This window comes from Nannobrachium achirus (genome assembly GCF_963921795.1).
Source record: "Nannobrachium achirus genome assembly, chromosome: 8".
NCBI lineage: Eukaryota > Metazoa > Chordata > Actinopteri > Myctophiformes > Myctophidae > Nannobrachium > Nannobrachium achirus.
Genome location: NC_137817.1, coordinates 16,516,339 through 16,539,834, shown reverse-complemented (window position 1 = coordinate 16,539,834; position 23,496 = coordinate 16,516,339). Strand labels below are relative to the sequence as shown.

At 40.6% G+C, this 23,496-nt stretch overlaps 1 protein-coding gene across 2 annotated transcripts; it reads right to left on the bottom strand.

The window, feature by feature from the left end:
- Positions 1–10,391: 10,391 nt before the first annotated feature.
- tsku (tsukushi small leucine rich proteoglycan homolog) lies at positions 10,392–23,126 on the bottom strand. 2 transcript variants are annotated; one of them, XM_080732291.1, is made up of 3 exons: positions 22,835–23,126; positions 14,312–14,629; positions 10,392–13,553 (listed from the first exon to the last, which is right to left on the bottom strand). In XM_080732291.1, exons 2-3 carry the CDS (start codon positions 14,621–14,623, stop codon positions 12,813–12,815), a joined length of 1,053 nt encoding a protein of 350 aa, XP_080588417.1. In that variant the 5' UTR covers positions 14,624–14,629; positions 22,835–23,126; the 3' UTR covers positions 10,392–12,812. The 2 variants fall into 2 exon arrangements, with proteins under 2 accessions (XP_080588417.1, XP_080588416.1); XM_080732290.1 differs by lacking the exon at positions 22,835–23,126 and adding an exon at positions 17,533–17,945.
- Positions 23,127–23,496: the final 370 nt, after the last annotated feature.

The window sequence follows — 23,496 nt, the reverse complement described above, 5'->3', positions numbered from 1 at the left end:
GGTAAAGTAAGGTACAGTAGAGTACATTAAAGTACAGGACAGTAAGGTAAAGTAGAGTACAGTAGAGTACATTAAAGTACATTAATGTACAAAGTACAATACAGTAAGGTACAGTAGAGTACAGTACAGTAAGGTACAGTAGAGTACATTAAAGTACAGTACAGTAAGGTACAGTAGAGTACATTAAAGTACAGTACAGTAAAGTACAGTAGAGTACATTAAAGTACAGTACAGTAAGGTACAGTAGAGTACAGTAGAGTACAGTAAAGTACAGTACAGTAGAGTACAGTAAAGTACAGTACAGTAAGTGGATGGATGGATGTGGATGGATGCATGGATGGATGGATGGATGGATGGATGTGGGTGGATCACTGCTGCAACGTAGCTGTGAGCGCCTGCGAAGCAGGCGCGATCTCTAGATGTGAGCGGCCCGAAGGGCCGCGAACCTCTAGTTGCAACAAACTAGGTCCAAGCACAGGATACCATGAAGGGTATATCCTGCCCTGCTCTGGCCGTAAATCTGGCCCTCACTCTCGCCGTAAGGCCCTCACTCTGGCCCTGACCCGGTACCTCACTCTGGCCCTAAGTCTGGACAGATCGAAGTGGTGCGCTCTTTGAATCAAGTGTGTGACTGGTTCATCAAGGCTTACATAATGGTCCCCATGACCTTCGGCAAAGTGGCACAGAACTAGCAATGGCAGACTGTCGTCATACTGACCACATGGGGATATTATCGATGTTGCATCAACACCCAGTGTCGATACAATCACGAACTGTATGTTGAACATCGTGGATGCTCTTTGTACAGCTAAATGATCCCCATATGTATTAATTTGCTGCATGTTTAGCAGTTGCTCCATTCTTCATTAACAAAGTTGGCAGGGTGTGTAGTAACTCATAATGTAATAAGGGCTCATAATGTAATAAAAACATGTAATAAAAACTCATAATGTAATAATCAGCTCATAATGTAATAAAAAACAAGCGCATAATGTAATAATTAAAATGTAATAAAAGCTCATAATGTAATAATCAGCTCATAATGTAATAAAAAATACATTATTACATTATGAAGTTTTATTACATTATGAGCCTCCTATGTGGAGGTTCTTAATGTAACACATTATTACATTATTACATTATTGAAAAATCCATTATTACGTTATGGGCTCGTTTTTTTATTACATTATGAGCTGATTATTACATTATGAGTTTTTATTACATTTTTCTTATTACATTATGAGCCCTTATTACATTATGAACCGCTATTACATTATGAGTTGCTACAAACCCCAGCTCTACAGTGTCAAGAGCAACTGCTCCCTCTGAGTGTTTAGGACACAGTTCATCTTACCTGAAAATGTACAGTGACAAATAGCCCAAAGGATTGGGGACCAAATTGTTATAATTAATTAGTACATCCAAGTGGAGGATTTGCCTTACCTGCCCTAGTCAAAAAATCCTATAGGATCTTCGAAATTTCCAATATAATCCTATAGGATTTTGAAAATCCTATAGGATCTTATTGGTTTTTCACAAATTTCCAATACAGTCCTATAGGATTCTATCGGTACTTTAGAAAATCCAATAGGATTTTGCACATTTCCAATAGGATCCTATTGGGTTATATCTAACTTTGGAAAGTCCAATAGGATCCTATTGGAATTGATGACTTCTCTTACAAACCCTTCTTATAGTGTGCACTAGGAGTTTATGACTTTTATGACTTCTGTTGTTATTTTTGTTTTTCCTTCTCAAGGTTATCCTGAGATGTCTATTCCTTTTGATTCAATCATGACACAATGTACAAAAGAGAAGAGAAACTATACATGCTTGTTGGTTTTTTATTTTCTGTGATTGGTTCTTACTGTGAACCTATTCTGAACTGCTATGTTACTCAGATTGTAATTAGGAACTCATTAAAATAACACCTCCCCCCCTCTATACAGGTGGGGATGATTACTTGCATCCTATAAATGGATCAATGTTGAATTGTAACACTTTTTAAACCTGCTCTGAAGAAGGCTTCACGCCGAAACGCGTTAGCGTTCAGAATAAATGGAACTTAATATCTGAGCCTGTCTTGTATTTGCCAGACCCATGAAATGGGTAGGCCTACATAAGCAAATGTCTGTCCGGGTTTTCTATATAAAGGGTATATATGATGATGACATGATGATGACATGCCTACAAAAGGCATGATGTCATAAATGATGATGACAGACAGGGGGTCTGGCACAACCAGGTTGACCTGGTCTAGTTTTACTTTGGTGTGCTGCTTTTTCCACTCATGTGGATCTTTGAATTCAGGATCCTATTGGAACTTTGCAAAATCCTATTGGATTTTGTAAAGTTCCAATAGGATCCTATTGGGTTATATCTAACTTTGGAAATCCAATAGGATTTTTCAAAGTTCCAATAGGATTTTATTGGAACTGTAGGATTTCTGATAGAAAAATCCTTTAGAAAATCCCATTAAGAATCCTATAAGAATCCTTTACAGTTTTGGAACAGATCCCATTGGATATTTTCTTATAGGATAATAATCCTATAAGAAAAAATCCAATAGGATAGAAAAATCCTTTAGAAAATCCCATTAAGAATCCTATAAGAATCCTTTACAGTTTTGGAACAGATCCTATTGGATATTTTCTTATAGGATAATAATCCTATAAGAAAGAATCCAATAGGATTTGTGTAGGGGAAATCCTATTGGATCCTATAAAATGTCAAATAGGACCAAAAACCAATCCTTACTAACAGGAGCTGTGGCGCAGAGGATCAGGGCAGGATTCAAGCACGGGAGGTCGTAAGTTTGAATCTCACTCAAGATGTCAATGATAATGTCAAATCTAATACTGTATGTCTTAACACTGATAGCCTGATAAATCAGTCAGCACAACACCACCCCCTGTTGGTAGGTGGCAGCCAGGCAAGGCACCTATCCTATAAGAAAATATCCAATAGGATCTGTTCCAAAACTGTAAAGGATTCTTATAGGATTCTTAATGGGATTGTCTAAAGGATTATTATCCTATAAGAAAATATCCAATAGGATCTGTTCCAAAACTGTAAAGGATTAAATAGGTAAAAAGGTAAATGTATAGGATTCTTAATGGGATTTTCTAAAGGATTTTATAATACTATAAGAAGATATCCTATAGGATTTTCTAAAGGATTTTTCTATCGGAATCCTAAAGGATTTTTTGACTAGGGTGGCCACAAAGATCAACTCACAATTTAAAGTGCAATTCACGTGATGTTGTTCCATGTATCATTTTCACATTCCAGAATCACATTTGATAAAATTTTACCCACTTTTAATACCTTTAATTGGAGCCTGTCTATAGCTCCTACAATATACTACATTTCAACCAGGTTCATGGATAGCATATCCCTATGGTAACCGGTAGAGTCGCCGGAAAGAAACTCGCCGAAACTCGCCGAAATAAAGTTATGATTACGCATTTCTTTCTGATGTTAAGATTAGGAATATGGGGTTAGGTTTTGGCACCGTTTTACTGAGGTTAAGGTTAGGAATAAGGTTAAATACCTCAATCAATCAATCAAAAGCCATAAACCATCAGCCCAGGCGAGTTTCTTTCTGGCGATTCTTCTGGTATTCATCCCTATGACGTGACGTGCAAATGAGTGGGTGCCCTTGCTGTGCCGCCCCTGGCAAGCTGCCACCATGGGTGACTCATGTCACCCCTTAATCTTTCAAGATAGATTCAGAGTGGCAACTCCCATTAGTCCAGAGTTGTTGTTATTAGGAATGAAAACAAAGGAGTGCCACCCGAAGAGATGGGATGAAGGAGTTTTTTTCCCCTTTTCTTCCCCCAGTGGGTTCCCAGATTGCCCTTACCTCAGGGGTCTTCAACAGGGGGTCCGGGACCCCTAGGGGGTCTTCAGAATTACTACAGGGGGCCACCAAATCTATGTGTGATAGGATCATTCTTTACCCTCACATCCTACTTCTGCCAAAAATAGCAGATCTAAAAGCTCTCAACACCTCGCAGCGCGAGGCGTTGAGAGCTTGTAGATTGTCTATTTTTGGTTATGGTTGTTAGAGGTAAAAAAAAAAAGAGCAGACAAAGTACAGAGTGAAAGTTCAAATGTGCTAAGTAAACGATCAACGATGTCTGAAAAAGAGAAAAACACATTAACACAAATCCAACTTAGACTGGTGACAGTGCTGTCAAACAAGTCGATGAAAATCTGCAACAATTTTATACATTATGTAGTGGGGGGTCCCGGGTCCCTGCTTTATCTCCCTCTCAGCTAAGGGGTCCCTGGTCTGAAGAAAAGTCAAGGGTTGTGAAATGTATGTTACAGGGTCATGTAAACATCCCTGCTCCTGTTCGGGTCAAAGAGTTACTAGGTTTAGCCTTGATAAAGCGACCTTTGTCATGTAAACAAGCAGCTTAACAAACACGTTTGTGCAAAACAGCTCTCTCAGATTTCCCCTCTGCCCTTCCCCAAAGAGTGAAAATAAAAACCGTTGCAGTGTTCAGAGGAATATGGGTCGATGGTTGAAACGAAGTGAATTTTCCGCTTGGCCAGCTTGATCCTCTCAGGGATCGGTCCAGCAAGGTCACGTTACAGTACATTTGCTTGATAGTCGCTCAAGCAAGCGTGGAGTGTTTAATAAAGACACCCTGGTCAAGCTTGCCCAAAGTAATTATACACACTTCAAAACCTCCCTCTGGCCTCTGCACAGAGTAATTACATTTCAGAGCCAGAACCTCTCTGCAGAATGAAAACAATAAGTGCTTTCCTTCCTCAATCACACACCAAACAAACACTCCTAATGGGAATATAGTGAAACTTATTTGAGATTTAGTTTTAAGAGATGGATGTACGTGGGCATGCTTACGCAGACAATTTATCAGATTTCCACTTTAAATTGATTGTGGATTGTGAGTAAAAGGTGAAGCATGGCTGAGGCAGGAGGTTGAATGCGCATGCAAACAATTGTAGGCGTTTTTTGTATGATAAAGCACTTGTGGATGGATAAGCGCATTCATCAAATATCATATCCTGCTAACCACGGATATGTTGTGTGCACTTGGAAGGTGTGTGTGTGTGTGTGTGTGTGTGTGTGTGTGTGTGTGTGTGTGTGTGTGTGTGCGTGTGCGTGTGCGTGTGCGTGTGTGTGTGTGTGTGTGCGTGTGTGTGTGTGTGTGTGGCTGTGCGCGCGTGTGTGCATGTGTGCGGGCGTGCGTGCATGCGGGCGTGCCTGGGTGTGAGGGTGTTCTTCTGTTCTACATTGCTTTTCTGTCTCCAGTTACTGATCTCTAGCATTGTACTGCTCTATTCTTTAAGCATGCATTATGAATATTTGCCTTCTTTTCACGTGTGGTGTTCTTCAGCCAAAAGTATGCATCCCCCCCCCCCCTCCCACGCACGCACACACACAACTTGAAATGAATGCCACAGGTCACCTAGGCCTACATACACATTTACATTACACTGAGAAGATACCCACAACAAATCAGATTCTTTATGATACTCGAGAGTCCCAAGTGCATACCGTAGATTTCTATGTATTTCATGTATATTATATGATTTAAACAGCTAGTGCAGTATAGGGCACAGTTAAAGTCTTAATTTAACTCTGAGAGTGAAATTAACACTCAGGATGTTGTAGTGCGTATTTGATAAAAATGGATGCGGTCAATAAGTGGATATCAGCATTACTTCTGTGCACGTGCTTCCCCTTGGTGTATATGTGATGTGATCCTCTGTTTGTTTGCAACTGCACTGCAACCATCTAGAACATGTAAGATAAGCCTAGAGATAATTTTCCTTGGCTGCAAGGACTTATCTGTAGCATGATCCTATCACTCAACAATCCCCTCACTGAAGACACACAACATTCCAGCATTTCACATCTTTGCTGCCCCACTTTTCTAATCTGCCGAGCGTAACCCGAAAAGACTGTATCCTTTTTGGAGCTGTGTGAAGCACAGGCTCCCTATACGTGGCTGTGTGGGTCTGTGTGTCTGTCTGTCTGTCTGTCTGTGTGTCTGTGTGTGTGTCTGTGTGTATGTAGCCTGACTTCGGCACGCTACTAGTCCCACAGTTTTGCCACCACACACTCGCGCCATATGTCAAATCGACCGGCTTACTCGGGAATAGTGGGCTAGTAACTTGCTAAGAGAAAGGTTCAATAGTTTAATTGATATTAATTTATTAGTGAATTAATTTTCCCCATTGACTTATAATGGGAATCGCAAAAACTCACATTCAATTATTTGTCTCTCGCAAACCATAGGGGCTAGAGTTTCAAGACTTGGAGAGGAGGTTCATAATGATTTCAAGGATTAAATAAAAAATAATTGTGTCATTTGGCCGCATGGTGGCGCCATAACACCCCACTTTACGTTTTGGCCTGTAACTCTTGAACCGTAGGTCGGAAAATTAAAAATATTTTTTCCCTGGATTCCTTGGGTCATGACGCATCTCCCCATATAGGCCACGCCCATTTGCGCCATGATAGATTTTCCGCCATCTTGAATTTTCTCCAAAACACACTTTTTGCTCCTTTTCCTACATATTTTCTTCAAATGTCACAAAAATCGGTACACATGATCCACACACACACACACACACACACACACACACACACACACACACACACACACACAGCTCCACTTCACACGGGTGTGATTTTGTCTTTCTTCTTGGCTTCCTTCATAGGGAGGCAGAAGCTAGCTGGTGGGTTGCTGGTGACTGGGGATGGAGAGATGTTTTTTAGAATTGTGTAATTATACTGTACATAGCTTTTAGAATTGTAATTTTGTAATCAAAACACTGAGCTGTTTCAATAACAATATTTTGTTGACTTTTCTTTATATAATTTCTTTATTCCTTTGAGCCACTACTTGAAAATTAACTTGGTGTGTTCATATTATTTAAAATTACCCTTGGGTAATATCTCTGCATTTTTTAAGTGGCTCAGGATTATTAGTTTCTGAGTGGTACATGGAGTGAGTCTTGGCTTTCTTGTATCTAGCTGTGTGAGAATGTTCCACTCACAAATCTAGAATAAGATGTAAAAGTTAGGAACGTCATGTGCCAACTCTTTTTAAGGGGTGTTATCTCTTGGCAGTGTAGTGCATACCGTTCATGTACTGGACAGTGACCAGCTCACATTGCAAGTTGTGCGAGAGTATATTTTGTGTGTCAGTGCATGCGGGGCATATGCGTGTGAGTGTGCACAACTGCACATGTGTCCACTCTTTCTCATAAATTATTTAGTGACCTACGCTCTTTCTCAGAGTCTCCAGGACATTCAGAATACAAATCATATTGTAGCTGCATTGCAAGACTCCCAGGAGAGCAGAACCATTTGGCCTGGGTTTTCCTGGGTTTGTATTTATTAAAATGAAACACCACTCGACATCGATCCTTATGTAACCTACAAAATTAAATCGGAAACAGTTCTGTTCTACCAAAGGTTCAGGACATTCCAATCAATAGGCCTACTTGTGAATGTGAACACAGCAACTTGTTGGAATGATCTTAAGACTTCTTTTCATAAGGTGAAAATCACATAAATTATAATTTAAAGCCTCAGAGCTGGGGGCAAACTGCATGAGAAGCCCTTTCACTTGATCTTTTCTAATTTGATTTGTTGTACGTTTGCATTCCACAAATGCAATTTCACAGTGTTGAAGTTGGAGTTGAGAGTGAGAGCTGGGGTAGTTGTGATGGATGAATGGTTGGATTTCTAAGTCTGTACATGCTTGAACTTCAAGAAAAAGATAAATTGTCGTAGTTGACACGTCAACACTTAAAGAAAGAAATAGACAAATGGCCATACTCAGTATAAGTAATTGGCAAATGTAAATCAGTACTTTCTATCATTTGACTGCTGTCAATTCTATATCTTAGGCATGTGATAGTAAATAATCTATATTCTAGCAACTCGTGACCATGCTACTTCTCTATATAAAATAAACCAATGTCACAATTTCTTTTTTAACAAAGTTAAATCTACTTTTGCGCTTTGAAATAACATGCTTCCCACCAAGGTTAAACTCCTGCACCATGAATGGCTTATTTACTCCTGTTGTGATATTATGTTCATGCCAAGGCAAATAGTGGTCACATAGTGAACTATGTAAACATAACTTGCAGAGGTGCTAGCAAGACCAAAATGACTGTCACTGTTTAGGGAGGTGATGAAATGACATGCAGATAAAGCAGACAGGACACACTGAAAGCCCAAAATGTGAGATGGACAAATGCTGCATGCACACATCTGGAAATGTTTTCAGCAGTGGGGTCATACACTAAGGAAAAGCCTCTCAACCTCTCACCCACTTGCCTTAAGAGACATGAAGTACGCATGCACGCACACGCACACACACGCGCGTGCACACGCACGCACGCACAAACATTACACAAACACATACGCCCAGAAATGAGATATCTGTATATAAGTAGACACGTGTTCTCAAGCACAAAACATTTGTACCCGAAGTACACTCTGGTTCATAGACCTACCGAAGTCCCAACGTGTATGTGTGCTAATGAAATGTCTACGATTCTTTAAAGCCTTATATGGACAGTAACAAATCACATTTACTTGATGAGTACTGTACTCAAGCATATTATAATTGTTGAATATTTGTACTGTAGCCTACTTGTCAGTATTTGTATGTTTTGGATACTTTCACTCCACTTCATTTTAAAGACAAATATTGCACTCCACTACATTTCTAGGAAGAGAAACGTGCATTAATGAATCAACAATTTAGGCCCTATTGCTATTTCAAATAAAAATAGCACAGCTACAAGCTCACAGCTGTAGTGTCACTATTATTGATATTTTTGGTACTTTGTAATTTCACTATTGAATACAGTAATTTGAACCCATTTAGGCCTAACCTATAGTTAGGCCCAAATCAGAAATTAGCCTACAAAAACAAATATGTTGATACATACTGTACATGTACTGTAAGCCCCTCCCATACACTAAAATGAGTACCCGGCCTGAATGGGTTAAAGCAAGTACTCCATTACTTTAACTCAATTAAGTACACATTTGACAGAGCAACTTTATCTTGCATTGGAGAATTTGACAAGGATCTATACTTTGACTCAAGCACTGGAGTGGAGTACTATGTCCGCCACAGGCCTCCACAACAGGCAACACAACAGTGGGCTTCCTTTTTTTTTAATACAACACATGTCCCTGTTGCAATATGTGAAAACCCCTTTGTTTAGTCAGCCCTTTTCTGCCTCTGTTTTTGGCTTATGGGTCTCTTGGTATTTCAAAGGAGCTGTGCTTTGGCAGTGTCACAGGAGCCAAAAGGGCATTATGTGAATGCTTCTCTGTGTCCGAGGAGGAGCTCACAATGGAACTCTCACTCCCAGACACACACGCATGCACACGCACGCGCACACACACGCATACACACACACAGAACACAGATCTCTGTGCTGCCATTACATACTCAGCCCTCTCCCTGTCTCCACTTTCCTTCTCTTCCTAGTATGCATATGCATGTAGATGAACAGATATGCTTGGGGACCCCACACACCCCCTCTGTCTCTGTTAACCTGGCACTGAGGGTGCTCTCTCTTTCTCTATAACTCTCTCCCTTTCTTTCTTTGCCCTACTCAGTTATACCCACTTTCCTGTTGGGAGGCCGGCCAGCAGAGAATGATACCCTTCTAGGCACTCGTGAGTCTGACCCCTTGTGTTGTAAAAGACCACTCAAGACCACTAGAGGAGCGAGTATCTGTGGGACTGTATATATAGTGCCTCTGAAGTGAAGCAACATGTTGCTAAATTGTTAAACTAAATAAACAGCTGTAAGCCCAAACCACTTGGAAATAAGCTTTCTCCTTGTGCCGTGAATAGGCACACCCTGTTATGAGTCACTATTGTGCATAGTAAAATGCCACAAGGCTGCTAAAAAAAACTACATTTCCTTCAAATTTTAAAGCACATTGGGTATACTGCCATTGGTCCTATAATGCAGATTTTTGTTCCAGCTTGGAGTTTTTAACAACATTAATCCTGCTATTTTGGGCAATATCATTATAGGCCAAAAACAAAAATTATATTATTTCCGAAGTTCAAAAAAATAAATAAATAAATAAAAATAATAATAATAATAATAAAAAGAAAACATTTCAACATAAAAAAAGCTCACAATGCGGTAAGATGTGAGCCATTGTGAACTTGTAGATTGGCTTTTGACCTTATTTGTTGTATGGGGCTTAAGTGTTTAACTATTTCTACGAGGACACACCTAGTAATTGTTAATAAGAGTGATGTAGTCACCAGCCAGTATGTTGTTTCAGCAGTTAAAAGGAATGCTTCAGAAACTGATTAAACATATTTTACATAACAAATAACCTTTAACGCCAGGTGTGAGAATAATCAATTTATTACCTATAATTTGTATGCAAAGCTATGTACAGTATAATTACACAATTATAAACCTCTACATTGGAGTCAAAATTCGTTTTCACTTTCACCGTGAATCAAACAACTGTGAATGAATGCTAGAACACAAATCATTGACTGACCGTTTCAATTAAAATCTTCAATTGATCTGGGGACAAAATGAACAGACTCCAGCCCTGTTTTACACAAGATAGCCGACATTCATCTGCAGTCATGAGGCAGATTGTCCTTTAAGGCCAACAACAATACCACAGCAATACCAAGGCAAGTTTACATGTACACTACAGCATAGTGTAGGTTGATGTCTTATATGTTTCAACATGAAAAATATATTGCAAACATAACTACATTTCTGATTACTTGTGATATTTAAATATCTGTGGATATGTCAACAAGGAACAATATTATAATATAGTATGATCGCTGTCTCTTTTCAGCCTATCAGATCATGATCAAACATGTCTACATTTTTGGAATACAACAGCCACAATTTGCTTTGGCACAAAATAATGTTGTGTTTAGCTTGGTCATGAGGGATAATGTCAGGCTTTGATGGGTCAGGTAAAACCGCTTGGCAATATCAACAGCATTATTGTTGCGTAATGTGTGTGAAAGGCAGCGGTTAGTGAATTCCAAGCCATAGGCTGGAAACATGACTTGTAATAGCTGTTGTTGGCCAACCTTACCATCACTATGCAAAATGGCACAAAGAAAGTTTTACCTTTTATTAAGGTAGATGCAAATAAAAATGCCCTTTTACCCATTTTAGATTACATCCCGGTCATATTGTGCACCAATTATGACCAATATGGTGCGCATTATGACGGGTATTCAATTTCCATCATCTAGGTTTTAAACAAGCATTAAATCCTTTCATTTGCATTTGAAGACGGTGTGCGGGAGTTTCTCTTTCAGTATGTTGCGGCCCTCATTGGGCCTACTCCTACGCACCTGCCGCCTTCGTAGGTGTGCAAGACTTGCTTTATATAGGTTTGATAACTTTGCCAAAAGTATGGCACCTTTCATACAGTAGTAAATACATTACTTATAGTCTATTGGCAATGGATAGTGGAAAACAATTAATGTTGTTAAATACCAATGCTTACTGTCTATCAATTTCTGTAAGACAGCATCTCCTTCGATATGAAAAACAAAACCTGTAGTGGTTAAAAGTAAGGATGGATACTAGGTGGTACTAAAGCGGTGTCCTGGCTATCATAATCAATGCAATAGTAGGCATTTGCATTGCATGAGATTTGGGACAAATAAGAGTTGAATAATAAAGGAGTGGCTCCTGAACCAGTGGTATCATAATGCATTTCATGATAGTCAAGCGAAGCTGACCTAAATACATGTACGTTAATAAGGTTGTTTAGGCATAACAATGAGCATTTCGTGTAGGTATAATGCTACAAATGGTTATGTTTAGGCGTTATTTAAGGTTATTAAATGGTTATGTATGGCATTTGTTTGGTGTGGTTATGGTGAGGGTAAGGGATAAGGTGAGTTAGGTTTATCTGTGATCTGGGAGGGACATAGGCCAAGGATATTGCACAACCTCAAATACCCGGATTTTGAGCTTTTACCTGCATACCGGTACTGGTTCAGAAGCCACGACCTACTAAATATTCCACATGCATGGATGAAAGTGCAAAATACAAATAGTTACTGAATAAGGACTTACTTGTCATGTACAGAGTATCACTTTTTGGATTCATTAAACATCTGTAAACAAGACCAAAGACTTGCAAAAGGTGCTAAAGAAATGTTTGTGTGTTACAAAGACCATTACAGAGGAATACCTCAACAAATACTTCATGAATCCATAACAAAACAAAATGTGGACAGAGAACCTTTAAAGGGACACTATTACGATTATTTTACGAGCTAAAGTTACATTTAGCAGCCATAAAACCGTCTCTGAAACACCAACGTGCTGAAAACTTTACTCCAGTAATGTCATTGGAGTCAAGTCGGTTAATTTGAAACCTACAACCCCTAGTTCCTGTTTTTTTTGTCGCTGCCGTTGGTGTCTTCCGCAAGATATCTATCTTGACTTCATAAAAATTATATGAATCATGTTGATGTAATGGCGGCCATAGGCCCTGTGGGCTTGCCAAGCTGATGCTTGCCAATAAAATGCATCAAAGGATGTACAGTAGGAACTCTGAGATAACAGACATAAAGGTGAATACACTAATAGACTATAACCACCATCTGCAATAAACAGAAATGAAGATCAAAAGCATGATAGTGTCCCCTTAAGATCGATAATCAAATGACAGGAATAACCAAAAAGAATATGGTTTGCATACTTCCAAGAGTACAAAAAGCCCAGTTCTGGCACAGAAATGTTTGTTACGCTTTTCTTCAAGGCATTATCTCATGATGCAATGCCCTTGATATTACAGCTCAGCACGTCATCATGCGTGACCTGCCCGAGCTGCCAATGGAACTGCCCCTGTTTGCGAGTCCTCCAGCAGTGGATGCCATGTCCTAGTGTAATATCCTTTATACTGGGCAAATGGCTCAGTAGGTTACTTGGCAAGGATGTCACCGCGGAGTTGGACAAGTTCAGCTCCAGCAGGGAGTCCAGTCCACTGAAAACCATGGGGCTCAGTGTCTTCAGCTTGGGATTGTTGGACAGATCCAACACCTGAAGGCTCTGCATGCCCTTGAAGCTGTGGGGTTGGATCTCCTGAAGCTCAGGGAGACTGCTGAGAGACAAGTAAACCAGGTCCTTAAGTGAAGTGAAGGCCCCCTCTTCGATGTGGGTGATGGGGTTTCCATCCAGGTTTAGGTATCTCAGTGGAACGGCTTCCAGTCTGGGGACGGTGGCCAGCCTGTTTCCTGCCAGAGTTAAGCTCTGGACGTGTAGGACTCCTCCGGCCTGAGTCCTGGAGACTGACGTTAGCAGGTTATTAGACAGATCCACGCTGACGGGCTCACTGTGAGCTTTGGTGGTGAACGCATCCATGTCAAACTCCTGGAAGCGGTTGTAGCTGAGGTCAACTTCTGCCAGAGGGAGGCCAAAGAAGCAGCTGGGCGGGAGGCTCTCTAATGAGTTGTGGCTCAAGTCAAGAGTCTCCAGGTACCGAAGCTTGGACAAGGCTTTTGGACTTATCTGGAAATTGGAGGACAAAGAGGTGTTAAAGAAAGGCATAACAAAAGGACAAGAGGCAACAAAAAGAGGGAAATGGACGACACATGCAAATTGAAGAGTAAAAAAAGACAGAGCCAAGAGATGAAGTCATTAATGATGGATCAAGTTCCAAAAGGCATCTGCAAATTGGGTGAAAACTACCCAAAGAAGTATAAACATATAAATGCTGTTTGACAAAATACATGGAAAATCTGACTATAAGGTCCATCTAAGGTACCGGTAGATGGTGTAGACTAGATTAGTACATTGTGGTTTTGACCAGGCCAGCTTTAGTATCAAGTAATTCAATTCCAAAGATCGGTCCCACATCAAAGGTTTTCTTGGAGCACTAAATCCAAAGAAATAGTCTAGTGGGAAGTGGCAAGGTCTATTTTAGTGGAAGTTCAAAATGACTTGATATGAGGCACTAATAAAGCCAATTTGTTCCAACATGTTTAGTTCTTATATTTGCCTCTAATACATGTCTGTCTGTGTTATAAAGTATTACTAATACAGTTGTCTTATATTTACTATTATTTTATTGTCAATTGGTATGAGCAAGTTCGTACAAGTATGTACCTTTTTTCTTTTTCTTTTTTACCAAACATTCAAGCTCACAACATGTTGCAACAATGCATTGTGAACATGTAGATTTTTGTTATTTTCACTGTACAACAAAGCATAGAGTCTAAGAGTGATTTAATTTAATTACTGTGTGATAGATACCACATGAGACAGACCTGGGTGATGCGGTCGCTGCTGAGATCCAAGCTGACCAAGGTTGTATAGCCAGGACCCGTCAGCATGGCGTCATTGAGTGGGCCCACGGTGTTGGAGGACAGGTCCAGGTGAGCGGTATCCAGGGGTATGGGGATAGGCATGGTGGTGCTGGGCCCCAGCGCTCGGCAGTCCACCCTGGTCAGGCTGAAGCTGTCGAACAGGCCAAAGCTCTCCACCTCACAGTGGCAGGCGGGGTGACAGTTCCTCACCGGAGTGCCAGCATGGACGTCCACCAGCACCAGAGACAAACCGAGCCACAGCAGGTGTGTCATTGTGTTCTGAGGAAGTAACAAATTACATTTAGCTTCAAGGGTCCTATGACCAATGCATTCATTTTTGAACGGCGCACACCGCTCCAAGGCTTGGCCATGTAGCTATGTCTGTTTGCAGAATACTGATAGCCTACGCTGCAATACCGCTGGTGACCTAGTGGCAGGCCTGGGTGACCAAGTGGCGCTGTTGAGCAGTCGAGACACACACACACACACACACACACACACACACACACACACACACACACACACACACACACACACACACACACACACACGATCACACAGATTTCACCTATGAAATTAATGGACAACATAAGAATTCATATATATTGCTTAATGAAATGAACTGCTCAAATGCACCGCTCACTTCAAACTGTGTTTGAATTTTTTTAAAGGCAGATGGGGGGTTTGGAAGCAATGTGATGTGACTGTGGCAATTCAGTATGCATTAGAATGTTAATGATTGAGTGGATAATTATTTTGTCTTCAACTTGCATCGGAGAAGAACATAAGTTAAATGAAGGAATTGAGGATGGGGATGGGCTGTATAAATATCCATATGCATGAACAAATTGATCTCATAAAATGCTTTAAATTATTTTAATAATGACAGAGTTATATGAGATAATGCACTTAATATTGCTCTCCCGCTAGCTGGAAATGTAAGTTAGTTCAAGTGTTAACTGGTGATTATTTTCATCCTTTTGACAATAACCTGTTTTTACAATTAATTCTATTAACTGCTAAGATGTCGTATGCTCTTGTATGCTACCTAGGATAAGGCTGAAAAATCAGGAATGCCAAAATGAGCATACATAAAGCATAGGAAACATTAATGCTACAGTATCCCAGATCATTTCACAGTAGTCCTGGTAATTTGTCTTGGTTTCTATTACTGTAGCTGAAGAATTCACGCTTCAAAAGTCTGCAGCATTAATCTACAAATGTAGACTAATTAATTTGTCATTAGCATGGTTTTCAACAGATGTACATGTGTATGTATAATTTACGCAATGAATTTACAATAACATGTAGTCATGTACTGTAGGTTCACTGCTAGCCTGCTAGGGTCCTGAAGCCCCGAGTTGCAAGCTTGTAGATCGGCTATTTTCACTACTACTTAATCATTATACATTTTTAATTAATGGAATTTCTTAGATTTGTTTGTTTGTTTTACACTTTTAAAGATTCTTCTTCTTCTTAAAAAAAAGGTTTGGAGGGGAAAATCTTTTTTTTTATGTAGGGAAAAAAATACTCCAGTCGTGACCCATACAAATTGGTCCGTGAACAACAAATGGGTCCCAACCCACTGTTTGGGAAACAGTGACCTTTAAGTGGTTTGAACTTTGAACTGACAGACCAATATCCGTCTGGAACTACACCTCCCGAAAGCCAAGAAAGGACGTTATTCTAAGCTTCCGTGCTCCAGACTGTAAAGACGGAAGCATTCGAAAATTGTGGGAGGCAACAGTTTGGCCCGCGACAAACAAACACAGGCCAGGACAGGGCTTTATGGCACAAGAGCAGCTTCAGGCTATGTAGACCTAGACAGTATTTATGGCTTCTGTCATGGGAAAAGAAGTGACTGTCATTTCTTTTTCTCATTTGATGTTAAAGGTTTATGAGGTCAATAAAGTCTTGAGTGAATTCGTAAATACCCTTAGGCTGTAAAAAAATGAATATGTGGAAAAATGCCACAACAAACATGAGTTTATTTTAAGATATATAGAAATAGTTTCATGTGTCAATGTAAGCATGTGCTCAGGTAGGTGTATGAGACCATTTTATGAACACAATTATTCAACACGGAGGTACAATGGTTATAAAATGTATGTACCATATCGTCGTTGTCGGTTTCAAATGTGTACGTTTCAAATGTGTAAGTTCTTTCGCAAAGTAAAGCCCTGCTTCATCATACAAGGCCGTCGCACAAAAGTAGTGAAAACAGCAGATCTACAAGCACACACCGCCTTGCGGTGCGGGCGTTGTGTGCTTGTAGATCTGCTATTTTCACTAGTTTAAATCATTTTTAAAATGATAAATGCAAAACGAACAGTTTTGGACATACAAGGTTTCCACCTTGTGTCGACAACGACGACATGGACCAAGCGAAGTGTCCAAGATAACTGCTTTGAATGTCCTTTCAACATCCATGTAGACAAGTTCCTGCACCAAAATCACAAAGTCTAAATCCTGTACAGCTACAGTAAGTTAGATTTTGAGCTTAATCAGTCAGTGTGCACTGCACGCCCTCCTGCACTCAACTTATCAACATTCCACATCAAAATCACTAACCTTCATCTGCACCGCTTAAGGTCCCCTCTAATTTGCAGTTAATGTTCCCATTTAAACACCATTTTGAAGTTCTTTTTTCAACCTCTTTTCTGTAAGGACTTGAGCGGCTCTAATTTATCGTTGTCTTTAGTTTCCCTGGGGGGGTCCTCTTTGATCCTTGATCAAAGACTTCATTTGCACTTTCTAATTGTGCACAATGCAATGACAATGCAGGTAAAACAAAATAAGCAAGGTAAAATATATCGAATGTCTTCAGCAACTGATTAAGGAGCCCTTGGATCTCTAGTCTAGGTGCATTCACAAGACAAGACTCAGCAGCCAGAACTACTCATCATGGAAAAATAGACTCACTCTTATTTACTAGCTACAGTTACTGCATCGCCGCAAACCACAGACAGAAATCCTCTAGAATGTAACCAGAAAATGTGATCAAATGAATGCTTTTGGATAACCATGTCAGAACACAAGTTATATGAGCAACTCATTTCAGAGAGAAAGCAGGCTAATTAAAAGCTCATTATGGAGTCATTTAAACTCATATCTTTAAAACAAGTGCTTGGCTCCATTGAAAACTATTCACAACACAATGGCATAGGTCTGTTATACTGTACCTCTATTCACAGCTGTCACCAACCAGGCCCCTTGAACTGTAAGATTGTAAATGTTGACAGCCAGCCGTCTGAGAATACTTGCACAAACTACGGCTTCACCTAATCTGCTTTTACACAAGCTTATCAAACACATTAGGAGCACGGTAATAGATCAGATATGCTCCTAAACACGCACGCACAATTTGGTCAGAGGTTATCATTGTGTAACTCTCTCATGGAAAGAAAACAGTCACAGTTAAGACTAACCGAGGCATGACTTGGCACAAAGGCACATGTTTTGAATGTAGAAAAAAAGAAAACCTTATTATGCAAATGTGGTAGTCAGAACTAATTTAAAAAAATATATATGCATTTGATGTTGATTTTCAATACACAAACCTCACCCTAAAAAGAAAAATGTGTATCATAAGAGAGGGAAATATATATTCACCAATAAAGATTAAAAGCTTTGTAAGAAAAATGTAAGCATTATTCAGACTAGAGCTTTATACATAATAGTAGTTATGTAACAGGTCTGTTATGTAGTTGTGTATACTAGTGGAAGATCAACATGTGAGCAGATTCCGATTCCAAAGATCAAAGTCTACACAAAGTGAGTAGCTGATTTTTTTTTCTTTATTTCTTTTTGCCGCGCTTTGGCTTTGACCGTTGCAACTGTAACAAGGTGAATTTACTTGTAAAGACTATTGAATGTGTTCTGTTTTATTCATTCACCAGCACTTAATTTAGCCGTTATAAAGGATGGTGGTTGTAATTTTCACTTCATTACATTGGATATAGTGACCAAGGCTACCTGTTTGGGTACATGTGTATGTGTTTTAAAGACCTGAATCATTTGAGTTCGTTTTGACCTCACATGAATGGGCATGACCACCTCGTATTGCAGTGAAATCCAGTACAAACAAGACATAACCTCCCAAATAAAGCTTAATGAGATTTTAGACTATCTTGCTGCCATGCTCTTATCAAGCAAACCATGCTTCCTTTGGAATGCATACACTATCTAACGAGGACTGAGATAACATCCTGGTCTTAAAATGTAGCCTTTTGTTCCAAAGTGAAATGTCCATCGTTTGAAATAAATTAACATTTCTTTTACAAATTCAAATTTACAAAACTATAAGATAAGATAATACGATTTACATCACAAAACAACTTAAACCTCAGCATCCGTATTCTGGTGAAAACCTTTGCAGAAAATTGCAGATTACAAGATTTCAGCGAAGATATTTACTGTAGAGTGAAAACAGAAAAGACACTAGCAGAGAGCATTGAGTGACTCAAGTGGTTAATGGGAGTCTTCCATACATTGTTTTCAAGGCACCCGCAGCACTTTCATTTCCGCTTGTCTTGTTACCTCATTTGCTCTTATAAAAATAATGACTTCACCAACCCCAATGTTTACAAGTCTGTCTCCCCTCACGCAAGCTATAAGGCCATAAAAAGTCTGCCATGTCAAGAAACCACACCCAAGCCGTACTGTACCCACTAGACATGGGAAAATAACAGTGAGACTGAGGGGTCATATTAGGTTTATAATTAAGTAATTATAAATATGTAGTTATCTTGTCAGCATCCCCTCTCCATTAGGCTGTGTAGCCGGGTCTCTCTCTCTATCTCTCCTTCTTCACCTATATATTGCTCCATCTGTTCTTTTACTGGGGATCGTGAACTTTCAACACCAGGTGTTCCTCTCAACCTATCACCAATAAATCTCAGTTACCACCAATCTGCTGTTAACACTGGCTTCAAATCAAGACACGTTCTAACCACCGTAATTAGCAAATGGCAACAGCAGTTAGAGCTGCAAAGCCCCTTTAGAGGCCAATTGGCAGTGGCCTTTGATGTCCCACCCCGATGATACCATCTCACTTTCAGGGTTCCTCATTTTGACATCTGAATCTAGTATCTGTGTCAGTGGTGGACAAAGTATATACTCAAGTAAATATTCAAAAGTACAAATTACAAAGTACATTTTATTTTATATATCAATGCATTGTTGAAATTTTCGCTATCTTACAATAAATGCGAGAAATCTCTGTGAGTATGTATGTATGTATGTGCCCCGCGTATCTCGAGAACCGTTCGTCCCACCGGCTTCAGATTCGGCACGCGCGTTCCCCGCCGCGGCTCGGAGTGCAGTGCCGGGCCTCGACCCGACCCGATGCGCGATTTTCACAAACCGGCGCTAAACGTTCGGAATCTCTGTATGCGGAGATGATTGTTGACATCAGGCTGTTTCTGAGGAAACCGGCACAAGCGCTGACTCATTGTGACATCACTTCATAAAAGGCTCTGACATCACGTACGCCACATGAGTAAAAAAAAATCTCTGTGAGTGTGTATGTATTTTTGTATGTAATTCGCGTATCTCGAGAACCGTACGTTCCACCGGCTTTAAATTCGGCACGCGCGTTCTCCGCCGCAGCAGGGGGTGCCCGGCCTCGACCCGACCCGATATGCTTTTTTCTGGAACCGGCGCGAAAGGTTCGGATTCTCCGTATGCGCTGATGTCCGCTAGGCAATTACATACTCTGATCGGGTGCGTACCTTTTGCGCGAAGCCCGAAAGCGCGAAGTGGGGAAATGTCTCCTACCGCACCGTTAGCGCGAACGAGAGGGGAGGCGTGAGGACATTTTAAGCCGTAAGAAACTACACAACCACACAATATATTTGACTAAATGAAAAAGGGTGCCCCCTGTCGAAACTATTGTACTACCACACAATATATCTTCCTGGACCCTTATTGTGAAGGGCTGAAGGCAGAGAAATGATCTACAAGCTCACGTTGTCTCGTGGATGCGACGTGTTGTGAGCTTGCAGATCAGCTATTTTGCGAGACAAGCTGAGTGCAGACAGCACTGCATATTATCAACGTTCACAAGGAGCTGCGTGCTCAGTGCGTGCACAGTGGAGCATGTGAATGAAAAGAGAGACATTGTACTACCATACAATATCGAGCACTGCATATTATCAACGTTCACAAGGAGCTGTACTACCATACAATATCGGTGCGGTAGGAGACATTTCCCCACTTCGCGCTAACGGTGCGGTAGGAGACATTTCCCCACTTCGCGCTTTCGGGCTTCGCGCTTTCGGGACTTTCCCCTCTGATCGGTGTCCAAGAAGTCACAGGAGTTCATTATCACTGAAGAATGCTTTCACCTAAAATAACTGATGCAGGCAGATAGCTGATGCACTCCGTCTTGTGATCTAGATTCACTGTTTCCCAAACTGTGGGTTGGGATCCATATGTGGGTCGCGGATACATTTTCACAGGTCGCGAAAAGTTTGGGAACCACAGATCTAGATACTGTGTGGACCTTTAATATGATGTTCATACTTTTTTATTTATATCATTTATATTCATGGATGTGGAATCCATTGTGCATGCAATTTTGTCCTCTTCAGACAAATTGCCTCCATAAGTAAAATAATAAACATTTCCAGTGAGCAATGCCTTAGTTAGCTGCATGAACAAAATACAATATCTTTTTCCTTTGTCCCACAGAGACTTATACAAGGCAATATATTACCTATAGCACCTGAGCGTGTAGATATGCTATTTTCAGTACTTCTTAATTACATAGGCTTATATATATATTAATTTATATAATTTCTTATATGTGTTTGTTTCTTTTAAAATATATTTAAAAAAAGAGAGAGAGAGGTGTGAATTCTCAGCCAAATAGCCTATTAACAGAGGCTTTGATGCAGGCACAGTCCACAGCAAAGGTGTACTGGGCTGGCCACAGCCACAGTCGCACTACATTTTGAGCGTGTAGGCTGTGCTGCTGTTCATTATCCGCGGAGCCTGGTAAAACATGCCTTATCATTTGATTTACACACAGCATGAACCATTCCACACACAGGACCCCTGCCATGCCCCCCCCCCCCCTCCCCCCGGCCCGGGGAGGTTTAGAGGCGGGCAAACACAGCCTACATCGGGCAGCCTATACCTACAGTGGTGTAAAGTTACTTTTTTATATACTCCAGTAAAGTAAAAAAAAAATACCTCAAAATTGTACTTAGGTAAATGTACCTATTACTTTACTAAAGTAATAAGTACATTAAGATTTACTTAAGTACAATTTGAGGTATTTTTTATTTTAGGCCTATATGGAGTATTTCAAATTGTCAGTAGGCTACTTTTACTTCTACTCCACTACATCTCAGCCGATCTTAAGAATTTATTAGCAGTTTGCAATAGAACAAAAGTACAGTTTCATGACAGTACAAATCACTGGTACAAGGTCAACTAAAAGGAGATCCTAGTAAGCTTTACGGCGTACAGGAGCCACGTTATGTATCATTGAAAGACAGACGGATAGAACATAGTAGACTACTTTACATAGGATAACATCAATTACAAAAGCAGAAAAAGAGGAGAAAAAAGGGGGGTGGAATGGGGGGCTTAGTCTATTTACAAGTCTCGAGTAGCAGCCGCCTGAAGGTGACTTTTCAGACCAATTTTGAAGGAGGCTAGGGATTTGCACTCCTTTAAGGCTTGCGGGAGGGCGTTCCACATGTTCGTGGATCAGCTATATTTTCAAACACTTTGTAGGCTACTTTAACTTTTGGTACTTTAAAGTTAAATATAGTTTGATGCCAATACTTTCGTACTTTTACTATTTGAATTCCGGACTTTTACTTGCAACAAAGTATTTTTATATAGGCTACTGCAGCAATATTGATACTTTTACTTGAGTAAAAAAACATTTGAGTACTTTTTTCCACCACTGCCTACCTATGCAGATCAGGTTTCTTGCAGCCGTGGCAGACACACAGACAGACTGACAGTGTGTGCAGACCGGTCGCATCCCCAGCCCAGCTATACCTTTTAGAGGACAAATATCATGGAACCGTTGCAAAGCAGCGTGCGTGCCACGTTAATTATAACAACTGTACTGTCTGCATCATCCCCCCGCCCCTTTCCGTTTGTCAATCACAACTCCGCATGTCACTTCAAACGGTGCGCATCGCATCATCAACATAAGTTATGGGCCTGAACAGTTTGCGTTGCAGAAGTAGTTCTCGCACTTCCCTAAACTTGCAGTAAAGGCTAACAAGAGTCTAAAACGCGGATCGTTTAACAAAACAGCGAAGGTGGGGATTTTTTTTTTTTTCCAGAGCCAGCGAAATGTGAAATATGATCTGACCAGAGAGGTCTCTGCGCAGCGGGGTCCGAACTACTGGCAGAGCGGAATACTTGATCGCTATCAAACAAACCGCACTAATAAAGGTTAGCTGTGCCGCGGTTGTGATTTCTAACATTCTCACACGCATTTTTAGTTCTTCTTACCTTGACCAGGATACAAAGAGGGAATAGTGGGGTTCGGCTGCCGGACAGTCCGCTTCTTTTTCATCTACTTCACGGAACCGCGCGACTCCGCTCCCATTTTTCTTCGTCCCCCCACACACACACAGTCACAGAGAGAGCACTTCACAGCAGCGCCAGTAGTTTATTGTCACCTCTGGATTCAGTACTGTCTGGAATCTGGACGAGGAGTCCGCTGTTGGCGATGTAACAATGAAGTGTCAAAGAGGAGGAGAGACTGCCGCTCCTCTTCTCCCATCTCTCTCTCTAAAAAGTCTCCTGGTGTGGCTTGGCTTTCCCTCCGCCGCAACCCACTCCTTCTGGAGAAGCATATGCACGTCTGGGCATGCACACAATACGCACTCTAGTGGAGAGGCCGCAAAAAAGCCACATGAAATAAAAAAATAAAATAAAAAAAGAGAAAAACACAGTATTATGCAACAAAGGCGGCGGTTTTACTCATTTGATGGTTTTCATTTTATGGGGAAACTTGTTAAAATAAAACACAAGCACAAAGCTAGTCTGCTAGATATAGACCCGAGTAGCATAGGAGTAGGACAGTGGTTCCCAAACTTTTTCATGTTGAGGACTCCCACATTGACAGTTGACACTATAGCCTGCGGACCCCCACTTGAAAAGATATGCCA